The 22685-nt window shown below is 45.7% G+C and overlaps 1 protein-coding gene and 1 long non-coding RNA gene across 4 annotated transcripts in view; one reads left to right on the top strand and one right to left on the bottom strand.

The window, feature by feature from the left end:
- Nucleotides 1-22685, top strand: part of IFT172 (intraflagellar transport 172) — a 34554-nt gene that overhangs the window by 7690 nt on the left and 4179 nt on the right. For all 3 annotated transcript variants that reach the window (XM_040496336.1, XM_040496337.1, XM_040496338.1), the window contains 29 exons: nt 678-839; nt 1206-1259; nt 1502-1605; nt 1781-1866; nt 5748-5860; nt 6698-6865; nt 10936-11072; nt 11308-11415; nt 12775-12859; nt 13163-13255; nt 13753-13830; nt 14056-14304; nt 14484-14562; nt 14760-14880; nt 15037-15181; nt 15910-15999; nt 16592-16689; nt 16860-16995; nt 17081-17197; nt 17519-17661; nt 18476-18569; nt 18683-18747; nt 18943-19123; nt 19361-19470; nt 19580-19709; nt 21703-21801; nt 21969-22078; nt 22202-22265; nt 22385-22471. In XM_040496336.1, the coding sequence (XP_040352270.1) occupies nt 678-839; nt 1206-1259; nt 1502-1605; nt 1781-1866; nt 5748-5860; nt 6698-6865; nt 10936-11072; nt 11308-11415; nt 12775-12859; nt 13163-13255; nt 13753-13830; nt 14056-14304; nt 14484-14562; nt 14760-14880; nt 15037-15181; nt 15910-15999; nt 16592-16689; nt 16860-16995; nt 17081-17197; nt 17519-17661; nt 18476-18569; nt 18683-18747; nt 18943-19123; nt 19361-19470; nt 19580-19709; nt 21703-21801; nt 21969-22078; nt 22202-22265; nt 22385-22471 (3306 nt within the window). The remainder of the gene's footprint in view (nt 1-677; nt 840-1205; nt 1260-1501; nt 1606-1780; nt 1867-5747; nt 5861-6697; nt 6866-10935; nt 11073-11307; nt 11416-12774; nt 12860-13162; nt 13256-13752; nt 13831-14055; nt 14305-14483; nt 14563-14759; nt 14881-15036; nt 15182-15909; nt 16000-16591; nt 16690-16859; nt 16996-17080; nt 17198-17518; nt 17662-18475; nt 18570-18682; nt 18748-18942; nt 19124-19360; nt 19471-19579; nt 19710-21702; nt 21802-21968; nt 22079-22201; nt 22266-22384; nt 22472-22685) is intronic.
- Nucleotides 15993-17182, bottom strand: LOC121044272 (uncharacterized). The gene is made up of 3 exons (XR_005797222.1): nt 17071-17182; nt 16392-16732; nt 15993-16102 (listed from the first exon to the last, which is right to left on the bottom strand). It is a non-coding gene; the product is annotated as an uncharacterized LOC121044272 (long non-coding RNA).

The raw sequence follows: 22685 nt of genomic DNA, 5'->3' as shown, positions 1-22685 counted from the left end.
ATCTAAGGGCCTAAGAGGTACAGAGATTGCTACTTACATCTTCCTGGTTTAAAACTTTACTACCTGTATGCTGTCAACTGGGGAATATGATCAATAAGATTACACGGGTATGTCACATTGCTTTAGGGCCTCTGAACTCACCGTGTATGACGTTACAAGCTAATTTCCTAGTCCCTGAGCTCATTTTTCACTATCTCTATACCCTTTTCCTTTCATTTATTATTCATTGGTTCCTTCATTCTTTTATTTTCTCTCCATTCTCTGTGTGTGAGCACTATTAGGTATTGAGAACACCAAGATAATTATTTGTAATACATTGTCCCTTAATGATCATTCTAGCAAGGGAGACAGACACATGAAACAACAATATAGTACACCATGGTTGAAGTCATCATAGAGGTTTTTACAAAGAGGTACAGGAATGTAGAGTGATTGGTTTTACCCCATGGAACTTACAGAGTCATAGGTATTGTGAGCACCTAAAGAGATAACATATGAAAGCATTTCATAAATAGTAAAGCACTGTGTGAATGTGAGATTTCATTTTTACCAACAATATCCTAGGCCAGATGAAGAAATAAGATGTTAGCTTTGTTTAACACTGGAGGTGGGCCAAGGGCACGGCATGTTTGGGTTGGAAGAGGCCTGTTACTTACCAAGACTTGTTCCTTACCAAGGTGATTGTGAAGAACCTGTCATCGGGGACCCGAGTGGTACTCAAGTCACACTATGGCTATGAGGTGGAAGAGGTGAAAATCCTGGGAAAGGAACGTTACCTGGTGGCCCACACATCAGACACACTGCTGCTGGGGGACCTGAACACTAATCGCCTTAGTGAGGTAAGAACCAAAAATGGAGGGGTGGGGAATGGAGCATCTTGAGTTGCTACTTCAGGTGAGCCAGGGTCCCCAGAGGGAAGATCTCTGGGGAAAGCTCTACCATTCTGGTGCTGGGGAACTGATAATCCGGGAGTGAGACTCAGGAAGTCCAGAATCCTGGAATATGAATCCTCACTATTGGACTCTTGGACTGTTCTTATGCTCTCTCTCAGAAACCTAGAGACTAGGGTTTCTGAGCACCTCTTTTGTGCAATGTCAAAGCCTTCCTAAACTCGATTTCTCTGCCTCCTACCCTTTCTCTCAGCATGGTCTTGGATACTCACCCACATTGTTCCTTATGTCTTCTCCCTCCTCCCTCCTTGACAGGTAGCTTGGCAGGGATCTGGTGGCAATGAGAAGTATTTCTTTGAAAATGAAAATGTGAGTAGAACTTGATGAACCATCACCATCTCAATAAACCTCCTTCTAGCTCCTGTGTCAGAAGGATGGAAAGGGGCAAGGGGTTGAGGAGACAGCAGATAAAGGGGGAGGGTGAAATAGGCCGAAGAACAGAATAAAGAGAAAAGTGGGAGTCACTTTGAACTGACAGTACACCTCCCTCTACTGTTTGTCCCTTTCTTCTTGCAAACTTTCCACCATATGACAATTCCATTCATCCCCAGGTGTGCATGATCTTCAATGCTGGAGAGCTAACCCTGGTGGAATACGGGAGTAATGATACCCTGGGTTCTGTACGTACCGAATTCATGAACCCCCACCTCATCAGGTAACCCCACAAGGTTCTCTAAATTTTTGAAACCCCAAAGAATTCCTTTTTGACGTCTAACTCGTATAACCTCGGGTTAATCTAAAAACTTCATTCTGTATGGTACTTCAGGGCCCTTGGTAAATATTACAGTGGCCTAAGCCCATTTTGCCTTACCTCACCCTTCATGTTTCAGTGTCCGTATTAATGAGAGACGTCAACGAGGAATTGAAGATAATAAGAAATTGGCTTATCTTATTGATATAAAGACTATCGCTATAGGTGAGTAAGACTTTCTCATAATTCTAATAACAGAATAGATATTTATATACACTTCCATGTCACAGGATTGTGTGCAGTGGAGAATATAGGAATCTAAGAGGCACCAGGTAAATGTGTGACCCCGCTCTTACAGAGGATATGTGAAATGTTCAGGTGTATGTGTGTGTGTCTATATGTAGATATCTGCATACAGATACACTGCTACATATATAGTCCTGCCCATATAATTATTCATGTTCTCTAGGCACGTATCTTAGGGCTGGAAATTGTGAATTGTAGAGACGAACCATTAGCAAATTTATGAATCTTCCTGTCTAGACTTCATAGGGTAATAGACTATTAGAACCGGAAGGGGGCTTGTTTTCTGCATATTTTGTCATTAGTAACTAGTGATGACAGACTTTATTTGGATTTCACAAATGTTCACATAAATAAAGTTTATTCTACATATTAATAATTAACTCTGCATTATAAAATGTTTCAAGCATAGGAAAATGGGTATAGAATAGCATAGTATTCCCTAAGAAGTATAGAGAATAGCATATCCGTATAGTGTTAAGAACTATAGTTGTTAAGAACAAGGGTCTGGAGTCAAATCTCCCCATTTCTGTACCTAGTACCTGTGTGATCTTAGGTAAGTTTCATAACTTTTCTGTATCTCATATTTCCTCATCCACAAAATGGGGATCAGAATAGTACCTACCTCATATGAAGAGCACTTAGACTAGTGTCTAGCACATAATAAGCACTTCATAAATGTTAGCTATTAATATTATTACATGTGTACCCACACCCAGTTCTGTCATGTCCTGACCTCTCATTGTATTTACTTTGGATCTTTTATCTCTTGTCTTATTGAGGGACATTTAAGTTGTTGGTTTTTCACTGTCTCCAGTGTTTCTGTTCTCTGAGGTTTATACCTAGAGTGGAATTGCTGAATCATAGAAGAGGTACATCTGCAATTTCACTAAATATTTCCAAATTGCTCTCCAAAGAGATTATACCAATTTACATTCCCACCAGCAGTTAGAGGTCCCAGTGTTCTTCATCCTCTCCAATACTTGAAATTGCCTGACTCCATAATTTGGCTCAATCTGTTTATATGAAATAATATCTCATCATATTAATTTTTTGTTGTTCATTTGTTTATTGGCTGTTTGGATTTCTCCTTCTGCATATTGCCAGTTCTTATCCCTTGCCTATTTTCAAAATCAGGTTGTCTTTTCCTTGACTTGAAGGAGTCCTGTGTATGTGTGTAGATAACTTTATCATTTGTATTGTAGATACTTTGTCTCAGCATCTTTTAGTGTTCAGACTTCTTTAATTTTAATGTAGTTCATTTAATCACTTTTTAAGAAATAGTTGATTTTTGAGGTCTTATTTAAAAAGTTTCTTACTCCTGGGGCGCTGGGTGGCTCAGTCAGTTAAGCCTCCGACTTCGGCTCAGGACATGATGTCACAGTTTGTGGGTTCGAGCCCCATGTCGGGCTGTGTGCTGACAGCTCAGAGCCTGGAGCCTGCTTCCGATTCTGTGTCTCCCTCTCTCTCTGCCCCTCCCCTGCTTGTGCTCTGTGTCTTTCTCTCTCTCAAAAATAAACAAACATTGAAAAAAAATTTTTTTAAGGTTCTAACTCCCTCCTATATTTTGCTTTTCACCTGGAATTAACTTTTGTACATAATGTGGGTATAGATCATATTTTACTTTTTCCATGTTTAACCACTTATTGGAAGTCCATCCTGTACTCACTAATTTGTACCATCACTTCTCATAAATTGAGTTTCCATATATGTATGGGTCTGTTCTTTTTTTTTTTTAACTTTATTTTTTATTTTTTAAAATTTACATCCAAATCAGTTAGCATATAGTGAAGCAATGATTTCAGGAGTATATTCCTTAATGCCCCTGACCCATTTAGCCCACCCCCCCTCCCACAACCCCTCCAGCAACCCTCAGTTTGTTCTCCATGTTTATGAGTCTCTTCTGTTTTGTCCCCCTCCCTGTTTTTATATTATTTTTGTTTCCCTTCCCTTATGTTCATCTGTTTTGTCTCTTAAAGTCCTCATATGAGTGAAGTCATAGGATTTTTGTCTTTCTCTGACTGACTAATTTCACTTAGCATAACACCCTCCAGTTCCATCCACGTCATGGCAAATGGCAAGATTTTCTTCTTTTTGATTGCTGAGTAATACTCCATTATATATATATATATATATATATATATATATGCCGCATTTTCTTTATCCATTCATCCATCGATGGACATTTGGGCTCTTTCCATACTTAGGCTATTGTTGATAGTGCTGCTATAAACATGGGGATGCATGTGTCCCTTTGAAACAGCACACCTGTATCCCTTGGATAAATGCCTAGTAGTGCAGTTGCTGGGTCGTAAGGTAGTTCTATTTTTAGTTTTTTGAGGAACCTCCATACTGTTTCCCAGAGTGGCTGCACCAGCTTGCATTCCCAATGTATGGGTCTGTTCTTAGGAGACTTTTACATCTCATCAATTTTGTATTTCACATCAGATTATTGACCTCAGAAATGCAAGTAACTGTAATGGAAATAATAATATAGTCCAGTGGCCTATGAGCCATGAAACTTTGGACAAGTCACCGCACTCCGTAGGGCTCATCTTCAATGTGTATAAAATGACAGAGTTCTTCTCTTAACCTTTTTTGGTCCCTGACCCCTTTGAGTATCTAATTAAAATCATAGATCCTTTCCCAGAAGAATATATATAAACACATAATTTTGTGCATAATTTCAGGGTGTTCACCGACATAGGGCCCCCACAGCTCTAGCGTTCTATGATTTTACATGTAAATTGGGACATTAAAACATGGCCTTATGATTTTGCTGTTTGTTTAATTAAAAGAAATTTCATTTTTTTAAGTTTATTTATTTTGAGACAAAGCATGCATGTGGGAGGAGTAGAAAGAGAGGGAGAGAGAGAATCCCAAGCAGACTCTGTACTGTCAGCACAGAGTCCAATGTGGGGCTCGAACCCACGAACCATGAGATCATGACCTGAGCCAAAATCAAGAGTCTATCACTTAACCTAGTGAGCCACCCAGGTACCCCTGCAAATTTCATTTTCAAGTTGGTCTTCTCAGCTGTAGACATTAGCTGATATTTGTCTTTAGCTTCAGCAGGTATAACCAAGACAGGATGTTGCTCGTTGTTAATATACATAAATAAGAGTTGTGAGTGGGCTGTGTTCAGGAGAGTCTCTGAAAGCATCCTAGTCAATCCTGAGTGGTCTGTGCTAAATGTGATCATTTCTCATATTGTCTGCAGACTTCACACCGAACAAACATCCATCCCCAGTGTGGTCAGCCTAACTGTAGTCAGAGGTTCCTCCTGGTTTGTATGTGTGCCCTCACCGCTGTTTGCCCCTTAGTGCTCTTACATCATAGGCACTCAAAGTGCAGGTAACTCCTTGGAGCAAATAGGATCATCAAGGTCATTTCATCCATCAGTTTTACCTCACTGGGGTGCTAGAATTGGGGCTCTTCCTTAATGTGCTCAGTGCTGCCTTCCAGAGGATTTTGTGAGTAATGGAAGCCAGTTGCTCTGATCTGATCTGCTAGGAGACAACTCCAGGAGTCCCAGAGAAGAATCACATTTCTTGATGGATCTAGACCTATGAGTTAACCACAGAGTTAAACAAAACCTCTACAATTTTAGAAGGAATCTAGCATCTTAAGCATCTTCGCAAAATTATGTTGCATTGGCCATTTGCATTCCTCATATTCTAGGCTGATGCAACGTTCGTAAAGCCCAACAGACGAGTGAAGGCAAGACCTTTGCAGGCTGCCTCATGTCCTGTGTAGGATTATATGGAATCTATTCGCTTAACCCTATCTCCTTTGCTTTGTAGTGGATCTGATTGGTGGCTACAACATTGGCACCATCAGCCATGAGAGCCGTGTGGATTGGCTGGAACTTAATGAAACTGGACACAAGCTTCTCTTCAGAGACCGGAAACTTCGTGTGAGGAGGTTTACTAAGGCCTTAACCATTGAGTGGTCCATAGAGGATGTAGTGCTGCCTGCCTGCCACCAGGGATTGTGGGGGGCAGGATGGGACATAGTTCCTTGGTGCTATGCCATTAACATAGCAAAAGGCACAGAAGAATCAACATTATGTCTGATATCACAGCCCATCCTGTATTACCCATGAGATTGTATCATGATGGCATCAAAGTCAAGAGGAATTTGGGAGCTGCTTTTTCTCTTACTGTTTACAAGTCTAATGCCCTCATGAAACTGCCTCACCCATGCATGCCTAGCTGACCTTTACCCACACCTGCTGCAGTGTTTTTCAGCTACTCTTACCTGACAGCATTGAAACTGGCTCAAGGATAGTCTCCCCTCAACCCCTTATTGACTCTAATCTCAATATGGTACCACCAAAGAGTTCAACATCCGGGGCAAAGAGACAATCTGGTGATTTTTAATTTCATTTCCATTGTTATGTGAAAGCCACACCACAAATATCCAGGCCATTTAATTTGCCTGATAGCCTCACTTTTGTGATCCAGTGTGGCAACTCTGGCCCAGAGTTACTCTTAAGATTGAAAGTCCAACCATCACCTAACTTAAATTTCTGGGTGTAGATCTTTGCTCATTTGGTCATCTCTTACTTGTCAGAGTAATGATGTACCAAGTCAATATAAACTTCAAGGGTAGCAGATTAGAATGCTTTGAAATTCAGAATGTACCTGATTGGTGGGTTAGTTCACCATGTTTCACCATTAGGGAAATGGTCAAGGTCAGAAGATACCCCATATCCCCTTCTAATTGTGCTGTCTACCTCTTTCTCCTTCAGTTACATCTATATGATATTGAAGGTTGCTCTAAGACAATGATTCTCAACTTCTGCTCGTACGTGCAGTGGGTCCCGGGAAGTGATGTGCTGGTAGCTCAGAACCGAAACAGCTTGTGTGTGTGGTACAACATTGAGGCACCCGAGAGGGTCACCATGTCCTCTATTAGGGTATGTCAACACCAGGACACCTCAGGCATAACGTCAGACTGACTGATTAGAGCCCTGAGGAAGCTCCAAAGGTTATTTGGTTTTCTCTGGCCCACCGCCCATAATCTCTGTGATGGAGTTGGCAAGTAAAGCTTAGACTCCCCCACAGTGGGCCAGGCCCCAAAACCATCCTTGTTCAGATTCCTGACATTATATGAGGTCCTTGGAGTATGGCTGTCTATTACAGCCCTGGGAATTCACCGGGTCATAATGAGGAGCTCTCTTCAGCTGGAAGAGCCCCAATAAGAGGGGCAGTTCTGGGCAGTTCCTGTGTGCTGATTCTCTGTTGTAAGCCAGGAAGAACTTCTTTTTTATCAGACTGAAGATCAGACCCTCCTTCCTATCCCACCAGCATCACACACATTCCAGTGATATCCCAACACCTGGGAGGAACCTGTGAAAACCAAAGAGGCCCCTGTGTAAGGCTAGGATGATTGGTATAGGTACGGATAGAACACTCTTTTGTTCTTTTTTCTCCTTTCTTGCCGTTTTAGACTAATTAAGTTTGGGGTTTTTTAGGTTGTTTTGTCCTTTTTTAAACACTTGTTTTTTACTGTTTTGCTTTGGAGGTTATACATTTTATTCCTATAGTGGTTACCCTTAGAAGTTGGCTATATAACTAACAGTCTAAAGTTATCTAGCATCTAAACTCCCCCTGCAAACAATACAGGGCCCCTAACTTTGATTACCTCCCCTCTGCCATTATTGTCCAGTATTTTGTCATCCCCAAAGTTAGACATTACTTTGTTTAACACAGCCGTAATTTGTTTAGATTTGCCATCATGGCACCAGTTTCTCTGTTCACTTTTTCTTTTTGCATTGCTGATCTTCCCTCTGGAGTTACTTTTCTTCTTCTTGAAAGACAGTGGTTTTTCTTTTGTTTCGTTTTATTTTTTTTTTTTTAATTTTTTTTTTTTAACATTTATTTATTTTTGAGACAGAGAGAGACAGAGCATGAACAGGGGAGGGGCAGAGAGAGAGGGAGACACAGAATCTGAAACAGGCTCCAGGCTCTGAGCTGTCAGCACAGAGCCCGACGCGGGGCTCGAACTCACGGACCGGGAGATCGTGACCTGAGCCGAAGTCGGCCGCTTAACTGACTGAGCCACCCAGGCGCCCCTATTTTTATTTTTTTAATGCTTATTTATTTTTGAGAGAGACAGAGTGTGATGGGGGAGGGGCAGAGAGAAAGGGAGACACAGAATTTAGAGCAGGCTCCAGGCTCTGAGCTGTCAGCACAGAGCCTGATGCGGGGCTCGAACTCATAAACTGGGAGATCATGACCTGAGCTGAAGTCAGATGCTTAACTGACTGAGCCACCCAGGAGCCCCTGAAAGAAAGTGTTTCTTGTTTTTTGTTTTTTTTTTTTTAATTTTTTTTTTTTTAACATTTATTTATTTTTGAGACAGAGAGAGACAGAGCATGAACAGGGGAGGGGCAGAGAGAGAGGGAGACACAGAATCGGAAGCAGGCTCCAGGCTCTGAGCCATCAGCCCAGAGCCCGACGCGGGGCTCGAACTCACGGACCGCGAGATCGTGACCTGAGCTGAAGTCGGACGCTCAACCGACTGAGCCACCCAGGCGCCCCTGAAAGAAAGTGTTTTTAAGATAAATGCTCAGTTTCTGAAAATTACTGAAATGTAATTATCTAAATTTTTTGTTAAGTTTATTTTGAGAGAGAGAGAGAATACTCTTCACCAGTGCAGAGCCTGGTGCAGGGCTCAAACTCACGAACTGCAAGATCATGACCTGAGCTGAAGTCACTTAACCGACTGAGCCACCCAGGCATCCCTGAATTTTTTTTTTTTTTTTTTTAAATAGGCTTCACACCCAGCATGGAGCCAAAGACAGGGCTTGAACTCAGACCCTGAGATCAAGACTTGGATGCTTGATCCAAGGCAACCCTGGATCTGAAACCCAGGGTTCAGATATATTCCCTGGGCAACCACCCAGGCAACCCTATATGAAAATGTATTTATTTGGCCTGTTCTTGAAAGATACTCGGACTTAGTACCCGATTCCCGATTGACAGTTCGTTTTTCTTAGCCTTTTGCAAATACCATCCCACTGACTGATTTCCTTTCTTCTGAGAAGTTTATTAATAGCCCTTTCTGTCTTTTCTCTCTTGTTGCTTTTAAAGTCTTTTCTTTCATCAGTGTTCTGAAGTTTCATTACAATGTCTCACTATTTCCTTTTACTTAGCCTGCTTCATATATTTGTGCGGTATGTGGCATATTTGTGAGTACACGTATTTTCATCAAGCTTGGCAGTTTCTCAACCGTGATCTCTTCAGACATTGCTTTTTCTCTTGCTCCATCTAGTCTTGCCCTCAGGACTCTAATTAGGCATATGTTCAATTTCGTGTCCTGTCTTTGTGCCTCTGTAACCTCTCTTTCATTTCCCTTTCTTTTTCTCACTCCAGGCTACATTCCTGATTATTTCTTAAGATAAATCTTTCAGGGGCGCCTGAATGGCTCAGTTGGTTAAGCATCCAACTCTTGATTTCAGCTAAAGTCATGATCTCACAGTTTTGTGGGTTTGAGTCCCACGTTGGGTTCTGTGCTGACAGCTTGGGATTCTCCCTCTCTCTTTGCACCTCCCCTGCTCACTCTCTCTCTCCCCCAAATAAATAAACTTTAAAAAAAAAAAAGTTCAGTAATTCACTTTCATCATTGTCTAATTTACTATTTAAACCACCCATTGAGTTTTTTTACTTCAAATATTAAGTTTTTCGTAAGGTTTTATCTGTTTCTTTCTCCAGGCTGCCTGGCCATTTTTTTTTTAGTATATACGCTACCAAAGTGAGCCCAACATGGCCATTTTTGATAATCTCTTATTTATTGCTTAGCTTATTTCATTTTTTAGGTCTTTAAACGTTTTACACGTATTTTATATTCCGTAACTTTTTCCCGTAACTATCTTTTTTCAAGTTTTTAAGTTTTTATTTATTTTGAGAGAGAGCGAGCATGCATGCACACGAGTTGGGGAGGGGCAGAGAGAGAGAGAGGGACAGAGAGAATCCCAAGCAAGCTCCATGCCGTCAGTGCAGAGCCTGATTCAAGGCTTGAACCCACAAACCACAAGATCATGACCTGAGCCGAAGTTGGATGCTTAACTGACTGAGCCACCCAGGCACCCCATCATGACTATTATTTTTAATGTCAGAAATCCTTGGAGGTCCAAAACTGCTGTAGTTACTATTTCCTCCTTTATAGTGGCTAACTTGTATTTTGGTACTTTTTTTTATTGAGCTCATGTTATGTTGGATATAAACTTTTAGAATCTTAAGGGCCTAAAATGGATTTGTTTTCCTGCAGAGATGATTTGTTTGCTTCTGCAAGAATCAGGCATATTAATAACTTTTGTTCCCTTTATTGAAGAGAGGCTCCCAGTATTCATGAGGGAGTCTCAGATTCAGCCTCCCTATCCTGCTGGAGGACCCATGATTTATTCTCTCCATAAGTGTGTGCCTTCAGGGCAGCTGTACCCTTTTACTTGCTCAGCTTCTGTTTTTTCCTGCTCAGGTTTTAGCACACTGATCTCTTTCTTTATTTCTTTTCTTTTCTTCTTTTCTTTCTGTTCTTCCCTTTGCTCCTTCCCTTCCCTCTGTTTTCTCCCCTGTTCCCTTCCTTCTTTCCCTCCTTCCTTCCAGTAGGAGATGGGGTAGGAAGCATGCCTAGTGATTTCTTCAGATGAACTCAGCAACTAATGCATTATAAAGTATGTCCCAGGTTGAAGTTGTATTTTAACAAGAGGATTCAAGCTAGAAGCAGAAGGGGATGCACATTTTGTCAGTTTACCTCCAGGCATTAGTGCTGGCACAGCTATGAGTGTACTTTAACCCAAGGATATTACCATAGATCAGGAATTTTTACCTGCTTTAAAGAAACTAAATGTTAGGCAAACAAGGGCCACTGTAATTCCCTCGACGTGTGAGCAGGGGGGTTGGGTTAGGGTGGGTCTGTTCTGCAGTGGAGGCGGTGGAAACACCAACCTGGAATTGGGTGGGGGGGAACGTTGAAATTTTACAGGGTGAGGTCATAGGCCTGGAGCGAGGCGGGGGGAAGACCGAGGTGATAGTGACTGAAGGTGTGACTACAGTCGCCTACACACTGGATGAGGGCCTTATCGAGTTTGGAACAGCCATTGATGACGGCAACTACACCCGGTGAGGGTCTGGGCTAATAACCTGCCAGGTGGTGGGAGAATCTGGTTCTGAGGCAGGAGGACTTGGAATGGGTGGTAAAACCGGCCACATCTAAAAAGAACCTGGTGGGAGGAGATTAGACAAAAAGGGCAAACAATTGCCTGACCCTCCCTACCCCTTTCCCTCTGCCCCCTCACCAGCCTTCTTCTGTGTCTTGCTGACCCTGGACTGTTGCTTTGCTTCCTTCTCTCTTCAGGGCAACAGCCTTCTTGGAGACTCTGGAAATGACCCCAGAAACAGAGGCAATGTGGAAAACCTTGAGCAAACTGGCACTAGAGGCAAGGCAGCTCCACATTGCTGAGAGGTGAGGTAGACCAGAACTGAGGTGCTGGGCAACTAGGAAGGATGGCCAGTGGGCATTTTGCCTGTGGGCCGCTCCTCCAAGCGCCAAGACACCACTTCCATCCCGTGCCAACAGTGTCATCCTAGAACCCTTGCATGTAGTTACTCCAAACATTCTTCTGTCCTGGGTTCTAAGAGTATGTCTTTTACTGCTTTTGCTCCCCCTTCTTGTAACTAGGTGCCCTTTCAGAGTTTTAACACCCATATCCTCCAATCCATGCATCACTGTGTATTTACAAACATGGATTAGGAGTGTAGTTAGTAGGACAGACTTGGGTCTCCAGACTTCGAGTTGTCTTGTCTCCATTTACCAGCTTGTATAACCTGCAGTTCAGTTATCCTTTCCAAGCCTTGGTTTCTCAATTTCCTGTATGTAAAATGGGAGTAATAATAGAATTTACCTCATTGAGTGGTAAAGAAAACCATGGTGGCAGTGAAGAAAGTAAGAGAATCTGTGCAAAGTGCACAGTAAATGTCTGTTGCTGCCATTTTGTGTGGGAGTCCTGTATCCCTTCTTTCCCAGCTAGGCTGCCAGCTAGTCCCAGGGGCTCTGACCCAGCATCTTCAGAACATACCCTGGATCTCTCACTGTCCAGCTCTACTGTCTCCACCCTAGAACAGACCATACCTCTCCTACCTGCAGTGTCACAGACGCCTCTTAATTAGTGTCACTGATACTGTTCTTACACCCCTACCATCCGTTCATCATCCCATGAGAGCTCAGGTGACTTTTTAAACCACAAATTAGATTATGTCTTTTTTTTTTTTTTTTTTGCTCAGAACCTTCCAGTTGTACTTAGTATAAGACCCATACTCTTTGCCGTGTCCTAAGGCCCAACAGTATATGGCTTCTGCTTCCTTCTTATACCAGGTACCTATTTGCTCATTAGTCTCCAGCCGCCCGTTGAGCACACCAAACTCACTCCGGCCATCGCACCTTTACACTCACTGTTCCCTCTGCCTGGAATAGTTTTTCCCCATCTCACCGTGACTGACTTTTTCTTATAGTAGGTCTCAGCTCAAATGTCGGCTCCCCAGGCCTTCTCCGACTACCAGCTTAACTGTCTATATGTGATATCACACTACTTTATTTTCCTTTTCATTCTTTGAAATACCTTTGTTTGTTTGCTAATTATTTGTTTCCACTAGAAACTAAATTCCCTGAGAGTAAGGCCCTCATCTATCTTACCCTCTTGTGTCTCAAGTGGCAAAAATAGTGTCTGGCACATAATCAATGTTCAGTATATATCTGCTGAGCCAGTGAATTCATGATGATTCTGTACTAATACTGCTTATTACCATTATTGCTTCCATACTACAGGTGCTTTTCTGCTTTGGGCCATGTAGCAAAAGCTCGATTCCTGCACAAGACCAATGAGATTGCAGATCAAGTGTCTCGGGAATATGCAAGTATTATCCTCCTGAATCATTCAGTCTCTCAAGCTGAGATTTCTCTTCATGCTCAGCACCCTGATCCCTAGCTTTCCAGCCATGGCTCTTTTCCTCTGTTCTGGCCGGCCATGCCACCTCCACCCTCGAGTCGGACCACTCTGGAATTGCTTGCCAGACCTCTTCCACTAAGCCCCATGAAGTTTTTCAGCTTCTAAATCTTTCAGCTTCCTCATCTCTCTAGCCTTCCTGTCTAGGCTCACGCAGACAGAATGGCTTCTGCAGCAGCAGAATAACCAGAACCTTCTTCCTCCCCATAGGGTGGAGAAGGAACAGACTTCTACCAGGTCCGAGCACGCCTAGCCATGCTGGAAAAGAACTACAAGCTGGCTGAAATGATCTTCTTGGAACAGGTGATGGGGAGAAGGGGGACCAGATTGAAGAGGGGACCAGGGTCGGGGGGGAAGCAAAACAAACTGAGGGAAGAGCACTGGGGGAGAGCACTTAGACAGGTTTGTACGGTTAAATGCTTACTTACCCCTCTGCGTTAGTCCTTACAGTTACGTTTTTCTTTCATCGACTGTCTGCCATCTCCCCCTATACTCCAGAGCCTGTCCTGGCAATTCTAGCGCACAGAGGTAGATCCAGGTTTGTGGGGCCTGAAGCTTACACAATTTGAGAAACCCTCTTTAAGAAAAAATACCTGGGAATGGGGGCTCTGCAACTAAGGTGCCCTGAGGCGTTAAGCGTCTCTTAATTTCATAATAAACCCACCTCCGCTTGTGCATAAGTAGAGGATGAGGCTTTTAATCCACATGGGCTGGCATCTTAGCGAGGCTAAGGAGAGCCTGTGATTTCTGATCCTCATGTCTTCCTGGTGCCCCTCTTTGCTCTGCCCGGGTTCCCCTAGAATGCCGTTGAGGAGGCCATGGACATGTACCAGGAGCTACATCGTTGGGATGAGTGTATCGCAGTGGCTCAGGCCAAGGTACTACCAACTGTGTCTTCTCCACAGTGCCCACAACTCACTTCCACCAATATCAGAAACCTCTCGTCAAGGAGGCTATAGCAACTGGAACAAGGTTGGGGCTGGAAGTTAGGACATTGGTGACCAGGAGGATTTCCGTTGTCACAGTGGGATTGTAGAAGCATGGGAAGCAGCAGGGCAGGAAGGAGGGATGTGACTCCTCTTGCCTCTCTGTTGCATGTCCAGGGGCACCCAGCCCTGGAGAAGCTGCGCCGGGGTTACTACCAGTGGCTGATGGACACTCAGCAAGAGGAGCGAGCAGGTGAACTACAGGAGAGCCAAGGGGATGGACTAGCAGCCATCAGCCTCTACCTCAAAGCTGGGCTCCCTGCCAAAGCTGCTCGACTGGTGCTGACCCGGGAGGAACTGTTAGCCAACACGGAGCTGGTAGAACATATCACTGCAGCCCTTATCAAGGGGGAACTGTATGAAAGGGTATGGCTGGCTTCCCATTCCTGTCCCTTATCTCCAGGGCCCAGTGCCCCCTCCTACCCAAGGAGTCCTGGAGTACATAGCCCTCTGTGACTGGTTGCAGATTCTCCTCCTTTCGGGGCTGATACTTGATTCTTTGGGTGGTAGGGCTATCATTGTAGTAATGTGGTATGTGTTACTAGGCAGGTGATCTCTTTGAGAAGATTCGAAATCCACAGCGGGCCCTGGAGTGCTACTGTAAAGGCAATGCATTCATGAAAGGTACTACCACCACCAATCCAGTCTTCAGTGTTACTTGCTCAGACAGTCCCCTGGCACCTATTTTGTGCATCTGTTCAGGTTGACCGGCTCAGTTCTCCATTCCTCCACTTCACCTGTTTTCCACACCCCATTTTCCTGTCTTTCTTTTCCTGAGTCCCATCCCCAGAAGTCTTAACCGAGCACACTGTCTCTGGCAGCGGTGGAGCTGGCTCGATTGGCATTCCCAGTGGAAGTGGTGCGACTGGAAGAGGCATGGGGGGATCACTTGGTGCAGCAGAAGCAGCTTGATGCAGCCATTAATCACTACATTGAAGCCAGGTAAAGGGGTGCAAGGTGATGGGGCAAGTAAGGGCACCCGGGCCTAGAAGAAGAGAGATCACAAAGTGTAGGTTGGAGTATGCTTGAGGTGTCTCCCTACCTCCATCTGTCTTCCTCTTTTCTCATACATACGTGTGCCTTTCCCAACTATGCCAGGTGCTCCATTAAAGCAATTGAGGCTGCCCTGGGTGCCCGCCAGTGGAAGAAGGCAATTTATATATTAGATCTACAGGACCAGAACACTGCGTCCAAATACTATCCCCGTGTGGCCCAGCACTATGCATCTCTGCAGGAGTATGAGGTGAGGAAGAGTCCCTTCCTTCAGCCTGAGGCAACGCAGTACAGGATTAACAGAGAGAACCCATAACAGGAAGTGGGGGCTACCTCACCATGTCCTTCTTCCTGGGTCCCAGCCGCATCAGCCACCTGAGTGGGAAGAAAGCAGTTTACTGCCCTTCCTTCATTCCATCATGACACAGACTCCTCTCCCAAATATATAAAGCTAGTGTCCAGCTCTCTTCCAATGCTAGCATGAGTGATTCTTCATGGCAACTCCATCATAGTTACAGTGTAGAATTGCCTTACATTGCAGAAATGGGAGACCCTTTTATTTATTTTTTTTAATGTTTATTCATTTATTTTGAGAGACAGAGAGCAGGGGAGGGGCAGAAAGAGAAGAGAGAGAATTCCAAGCAGGTTCCGTGCTGGGAGCACAGAGCCGGATGCGGGGCTCATCTCACGAACCATGAGATCATGACCAGAGCTGAAATCAAGAGTTGGATGCTTAACCGACAGCCCTTTTAAGCTCCCATCTTCCCCATTCTGGTTTGGGCTAGTCTTGTTTTTTTTTTTTTTTCAAAACAGTAGAAGGTGTGAGACCCCCATTGTCATCTTTTCTTCTCTGTTATTATACAATAGTAGTATCCCCAGCTCTCCTCCATCCCAGCTGAGGCTTGTTCTTTCCTTCCCTCGCAGGCTGCTTTAACTCTGTTGCTCTTGGCCTTTTGTGTCTACCTCTCTCAACCACAGATTGCCGAGGAGCTCTACATCAAAGGAGACCGGACAAAAGATGCAATCGACATGTACACTCAGGCTGGCCGCTGGGAGCAAGCCCACAAGGTAGAGGGAGGGGTAGCGTTCATCAGAGAATCCCACCTCTCAGCGTCTGTTGCCACTTTCTTTGGTCTCTGATCTCCTCCTCCTTCACTGGGTTCCCTGAAAGCTGAGAAAGAGTACCAGAATGAAGTCTGGAGAACCTTGATCCCTAGCCACAGGCAAAGGCAAGGATGAAGAAGCCCTTGTTCCCAAACCTGTAATTCTGAAGCGGGCATGACGGGCTCAGGAGCTGGGGCATCTGAAACACCACTCCCCAAGCCCTGGTCACAGATACGACTTTGTTTCGCATCTGTTTCCTGAACCCGGTGGATACAGTGGGAATATGGGAATGGGGATGGATGCCCCCAGCACAGGGCATCTCTGACCCTTCTGCCTGAGCAGAATATAGTTCTTACTTTGCTCCTTATGGACTTGGAGTTCCCTGGAATGACTAGGAAAGCAACAGTAACCAAACTCCTGTGGTTGTTGGGAAAGTTCAGAGTTCCTGAAAAGACTCGTTGCCCCAGAGTCCGGCTTCCCGGGCTGCTCTGCATATCCCTCTGCTTCCCTTGGAAACTGGCACCAGAGGCTACTCTGGCTCTGTGTGTCTGCACAGCTGGCGATGAAGTGCATGAGACCAGAAGACGTGTCAGTGCTGTACATCACCCAGGCTCAGGAGATGGAGAAGCAGGGCAAGTACCATGAGGCTGAAAGGTGAGCTACGGCCCCAGAGCGTGTGTGGGAGGAGGCTTCAGGGCTGCAGGGAGGAAGGTGTCTGAGGATAAGTGCCCTCTGCCTAGAAGGCAGTGACAGGGTCTCTTAGGAATGACTCTGGCGGCAGGAATCTGGGTCTAGGAGGCCCCAGGTGTATCTCCCATCCCCAGGCTCTACGTGACAGTGGAAGAGCCTGATCTTGCCATCACCATGTTCAAAAAGCACAAGTTGTATGATGATATGATCCGCCTGGTAGGGAAGCACCACCCAGATCTCCTCAGTGACACACACCTCCACCTGGGCAAGGTGAGCCCTTCTCTTGTCTCTGCCCATATCTCCCCCAAACAGGCTCCATGGCCCCCTCTCTCCATCCTGACCTACCTTTCCCCAGGAGCTGGAGGCTGAAGGCCGACTGCAGGAGGCTGAGTATCACTACCTCGAGGCTCAGGAGTGGAAGGCAACAGTGAACATGTACCGCTCCAATGGGCTGTGGGAGGAGGCCTACCGGGTAAGGAGTCCAGTTCACATTGGGGATATGGCCACCCCTCTTTCCCACTCTCAGGTGACTAATTCTGAACTAGTAGTGGGTATCTTTGAAAAATGTCCACACCTGTCGGCAAAATTTCACATGTAATATGAAGGGTTTGTAGACTACCTAAAACTCATTCTTGGACCCTAAGCAGGTTAATAGACCCTGAAACTTAGGCCTCTCCCTGCTGTTCTAGTAGAAATACTTGATCCTTGTCAAAGCTGAAGTCAGGTCAGAGGTGAGCAGGGAGCAGCCATGTGTCCCTGCATGGGAGGATTGCCAAGTGGCTTTGCTTCACAGGTGGCCAAGGCTCATGGAGGCACTAATGCCCACAAACACGTGGCCTATCTGTGGGCAAAGAGCCTGGGAGGAGAGTCTGCAGTTAGACTGCTTAATAAGCTGGGACTCCTGGAAGCTGCTATTGACCACGCTGCTGACAACTGGTGAGGCCCAAAGTCTTCTCTCCACTGGCCCCATTCCAGTCAGATCCTCTGTATAGACAAGAAAAGTTGTTGTATAACTGAGAAGCATTTCTAAAAACTGAGGCAAGAGCGAAGAGATCCTTGGTAGAACTTGATGGAGAGGCAAGAATGAATTAGTAGCTCTGCTCCTATTTCTTGGGGGCCCAGATGAGCATTTGTTTAACTGTTCTAAACATGGGGCTCAGTCTCACAACCCCGAGATCAAGAGTCTCTCACTCTACTGTCTGAGCCAGCCAGGTGCCCCAGAGAGAACAGCTTTTAAAGCTAAAGTGCACTAAGCCAGTAATTTACTTGAGGAATGGAAGTATGATTCTATTAAATGCAAAACGCTTTTCTTAAGCAAATGTTACGGAAGACCAGTAATAATCCTGTATCAAATCAGATTGCTGAGGGTCGTCTTACTCATTCTTGAGAGACTGTTTTTCTGCTAATGAAGTTGTGGCTCGGGAGGAGGTGGTGGGAGAACGAGGAGCCCTTGCTACCCTGGCAGCTGTTGTGCTGTGAAGCTCACTCCTGTCCCCTGCCTCGTGCCGGTCCCGTGCTCCTAACATCAGCTGGTCTCGGGACACACAGGCTTTTCCAAGTGTCTCCTGATCCACGGCTTCCTTTACATTTCTCTGTGCTTCTCTATCACTTCATATGGATTACCTTTCTTCATTTGTCCTTTTTCCTCCCCCCATCCTTGCCCTTTCTGTTTTCTCTTGCCCTGTTTGTCTTCTTCTCTTATAAAATGAAGTACTGAGTAGGCAGACCTTATTTGCACCTTCCATTTCAGCTCCTTTGAATTTGCTTTTGAACTCTCTCGGCTGGCCCTCAAGCACAAAACCCCTGAGATTCATCTCCGATATGCTATGTACCTGGAGGATGAGGTATGGATGTGATCCCTCTCCATTGCTTTTGACCCTGACCTCCTCCCCTCTCGTGGCTGCCTATGATGGCAATCTGCTTCTCACCATGTACAGCTGCCCTTCTGTCCCTACAGGGTAAATTTGAAGAGGCTGAAGCTGAATTCATCAGGGCTGGTAAACCCAAGGAAGCAGTTCTCATGTGAGTTACCCCATAAATTCTTTAATCCTGACCTCCCAGGCGCAGTCCCAGGACCTTGCATGGTCCCCTTCACCTTCCTCTGAACTGCATACCGATAAATCTTCTATCCTCCCCTCAGTGACATGGCTGTTTGCCTCCCACTGTTGAGGCCTCAGTCCTACACTTAGCCTCTCCTGTGTCCTCATTGGGGAGCAGGTTTGTCCATAACCAGGATTGGGAGGCAGCACAGCGTGTGGCCGAGGCCCACGATCCAGACAGCGTCGCCGAGGTGCTCGTGGGGCAGGCCCGGGGGGCCTTGGAGGAGAAGGACTTTCAGAAAGCAGAAGGGCTGCTGCTTCGGGCCCAGAGACCGGGCCTGGCCCTCAATTTTTATAAGGTGGGGCACTGGATTCAGAGCCATGAGGGAAGGGGAGAGGGTATGAGAACCCAGAGAGTACTACACCGATCCCTGCTACTAGGAGAGATCCAGGAAGTTAGCACTGGGGAGGAAGAAGGAGACAAGAAGGAGAAGAGAGGTCCAAGGACCCAGGGATCAGTGGCCCATAGCACCTGTGTGGCAGTGGGAAGCTGTCATGCCTGCCTCTGCTTCCCTGATACCTGGAAATCTGAGCAGGAGGCTGGATTATGGAGCGATGCCCTGCGGATCTGCAAGGATTATGTGCCGGGCCAGCTGGAGGCTCTGCAGGAAGAGTATGAGCGGGAAGCTACCAAGAAGGGGGCCAGGTATGAAGGCGGGAGGCAGCAAGTGTTGGCAGGGTGGGTCACACAGTATGCACAGGATAGGCCACACTGCCTGTCCTGTTCCTGGTCATGTGTATTCTCATCTCATCAGGGGTATGGAGGGGCTAGTGGAACAAGCTCGACAGTGGGAACAGGCTGGAGAGTATAGCCGTGCCGTCGACTGCTACCTCAAGGTGCGGGACTCAGGAAGCAGCAGCCTGATGGAAAAGTGCTGGATGAAGGTAAGACCTACTACACCCTTCCTGGCCTTCCGTTTCCCGGGCCGCCCTCACACTCAGCATTCCCCCTCGGACATTCCTCTTTCTCCTTCTGTGTCTTTCGTTTTTACTCAAGCAGCAGAGATCTACTGAGTGCTTATGAGATGCTAGAGCAATGAAAGCTGTAAAAGGGGGGGTTCTAAGGCAGAACCCTAATGGCCAGAAATTGGGGAAATCAGACTAACGCGGCTCAATTGTGTATCTCAGTGAAGACTTAAAGGGTGCGATCCAAGTTGGGGTTCAGAGAAGGATGGGACCTCTGGGCTGGGAGGGGTCAGGTAGGCTCTGTGAGGGAGGATGGAGGCCATGAAGAAAGCAGAGGCTCCTCCTCTACCCAGGAGCTCCTGAAGAGAAGCATCTAGCAGATTAAGTCAAACCAGTATGTTTCATCAACTCTAAAACATATATAATTGCATTTTAATATCTTAGAAATTGGGGTACGTGTGAAGTTTTAAATGATGCATCGTAGATTCAGAGTTGTGAATGGGGTGAGATTGATTCAGCTTCCTAAATAAAATTGGTGTGATGATTCTCCTGCAGAATTTCCCTCTGGTTTCTGAGGACTTGTAATTGAATAGCCCCTAGACGTTGGCGGGGGGAGGCGGGGGGAGTAGAAAGGACTGATGGTTGGTTATGCAAAATTTAGCAGATTTAACCAGCAAGTGTTTATTAAGCATCTGCTATATTTTACCCTGGAGCATTGTTTATTGGCATCTGTGCATGGCTATACCTTCTGCAAATTAGCTTCCTGGATGGGGCACTTTTAAGTTTTGAAGGGTTTGGCAGGTGAAGTGAGGCATATATAGGTGGGGGAAAGACCAGGAGGATTAGCATAGACTGTACCTAAAACTGGACTATGTACATGGAAATTAAAATCTGGTGAGGACGTCAGCATCACAGTGGAAATAGAGTAAACGTATAGAACGCTCGGATTTGTAGAATTACTGAGTTTTAGGGTTGGAAGGTGTCTCCACAATCATCTAGAGCATCACTGTCCAATAGAAATAAAATGCAAGTCACAAAGGTAAATCACACATGTAAATTTAAAATTTCCTAGTAGCCGGGGCGCCTGGGTGGCTCAGTCGGTTGAGCATCTGACTTCGGCCCAGGTCATGATCTCATGGTTTGTGGGTTCAAGCCCTGCGTCAGGCTCTGTTCCAAATGCTCAGAGCCTGTAGCCTGCTTTGGATTCTGTGTCCCCCTCTCTCTCTGCCCCTCCCCCGCTCATGCTCACTCTGTCTCTCAAAAGTGAATAAAGTTTAAAAAAAAAAAAATTTCCTAGTAGCCATACTCAAGTAAAAAGAAATACAAGAAAATAATTATATTTTACCTAACCAAATATATCTAAACTCATTTCAACATTAAACTCATTTCAACTCAATATTTTATTGATTGCTTATATTATTGATATTTATTTATCTCAATTTATTGAGATATTTTACATTCCTTCTTTCATACTAAGTCTTTGAAACCCAGTGTGTATTTAAGCTGACAGCACATCTAAGTTGGGACTAGCCACATGTGACTAGTGGCTTCTGTTCTGGACAATACCAATCTGGACCAACCATCACTCTTATGGGTGAAGAAACGGAGTCTTAGAAAAGCCCAGCACAAACAGTTGCAGAATTCCTTCTTTCGTTATACCTGCACCACCAAGATTCTGTTTGTGACAAAACTCGAGAAACCAGTTTGTCAGACATGGCAGGACCAAATGCAGTGACCTCAGACATCAAAGGGAGTATGTGACAGAGCAGGAGCTGAGAGGAACAAATAGGTCCACTGATGGTCATTTAAAGGCTCTGATGGACCGTGAGACAGGCTTTGCCCAGGAGGGTAGAAGGTGAAGGCGAGTGCTAGAGAGACCTTCGACAACTGGAAGGTAAAAACAGATCAGGCTGAGGGCGCCCAGCAGTATTTGTCTCTCCTACCCATTGTCATCTTCCGTTCAACCGCTCAGGCAGCTGAACTCGCCATCAAGTTTCTGCCTCCTCAGCGCAGTCTGGAAGTAGTTCGGGCTGTGGGACCCCAGCTGACTGGAATCAGAAAGTACAGTGCAGTAAGTAGAATGCTGGGACTGAAGAAGTAGATTCCACAGAGAGGGGTGGAACAGTACCAGCTACACCCAGGAGGGTGTGTGAGGTGGGCTCCTGGCAGTGTCCCATGCAGTTCTGCAGAAACAGAGGAGAAAGCTGGTCTCTGAGCTTCATTTTCCCCACTGTGCAGGCTGCAGAGCTCTATCTGAACTTGGACTTAGTCAAGGAAGCGATCGATGCTTTCATTGAGGGTGAGGAGTGGAACAAGGCCAAGCGTGTGGCCAAGGAGTTAGATCCCCGGTAAGCTTCTGACCCCTTCTACTGGGAAATTCTTTTACTTCCTTTTGTAAAGAGAGGAAGTTCTCATGGGAAGGGTGTGCATCCCGGGACCATGCAGTGCTAGATCTCTGCACATCTTCACAGGTACGAAGACTATGTGGACGAGCATTATAAAGAGTTCCTCAAGAACCAGGGCAAAGTGGACTCGGTGAGACTGGCAGAGAGTTAGCAAGAGGGAGAATGCATGGAGACTCAAGAGATTCTCTCCCTCCTTTCCCCGCTCATGTCATCTGGCCTCTTAACTCTGTCTTTTCCGCTGATCCCTAGCTGGTGGGTGTGGATGTGGTAGCTGCTTTGGACCTGTATGTGGAGCAGGGCCAATGGGACAAGTGCATTGAAACGGCCACCAAGCAGGTACTGCTCTTTCTCCCATCCCCAGCCCTTCTAGACATTTCCCTTGGCTCCACTTGCCCAGAGCTGTCTCTCTCTTAATTCCTCCAAAGCCCAACCCCAGAGATCCCTAACCAGCATCAGAGAGTCAGTCTTCCACACTCTTGATACTGGGGTCAGAGGCCTAGCTGGGCCTGGCTTGCATATGCCTTGGCCTCCTAAACAAATCCATGGCCTC

Source organism: Herpailurus yagouaroundi, unplaced genomic scaffold (assembly GCF_014898765.1).
Source record: "Herpailurus yagouaroundi ecotype Mexico unplaced genomic scaffold, PumYag 188, whole genome shotgun sequence".
Classification (NCBI taxonomy): Eukaryota; Metazoa; Chordata; class Mammalia; order Carnivora; family Felidae; genus Herpailurus; species Herpailurus yagouaroundi.
This window is presented reverse-complemented; position numbering and strand designations above follow the sequence as displayed.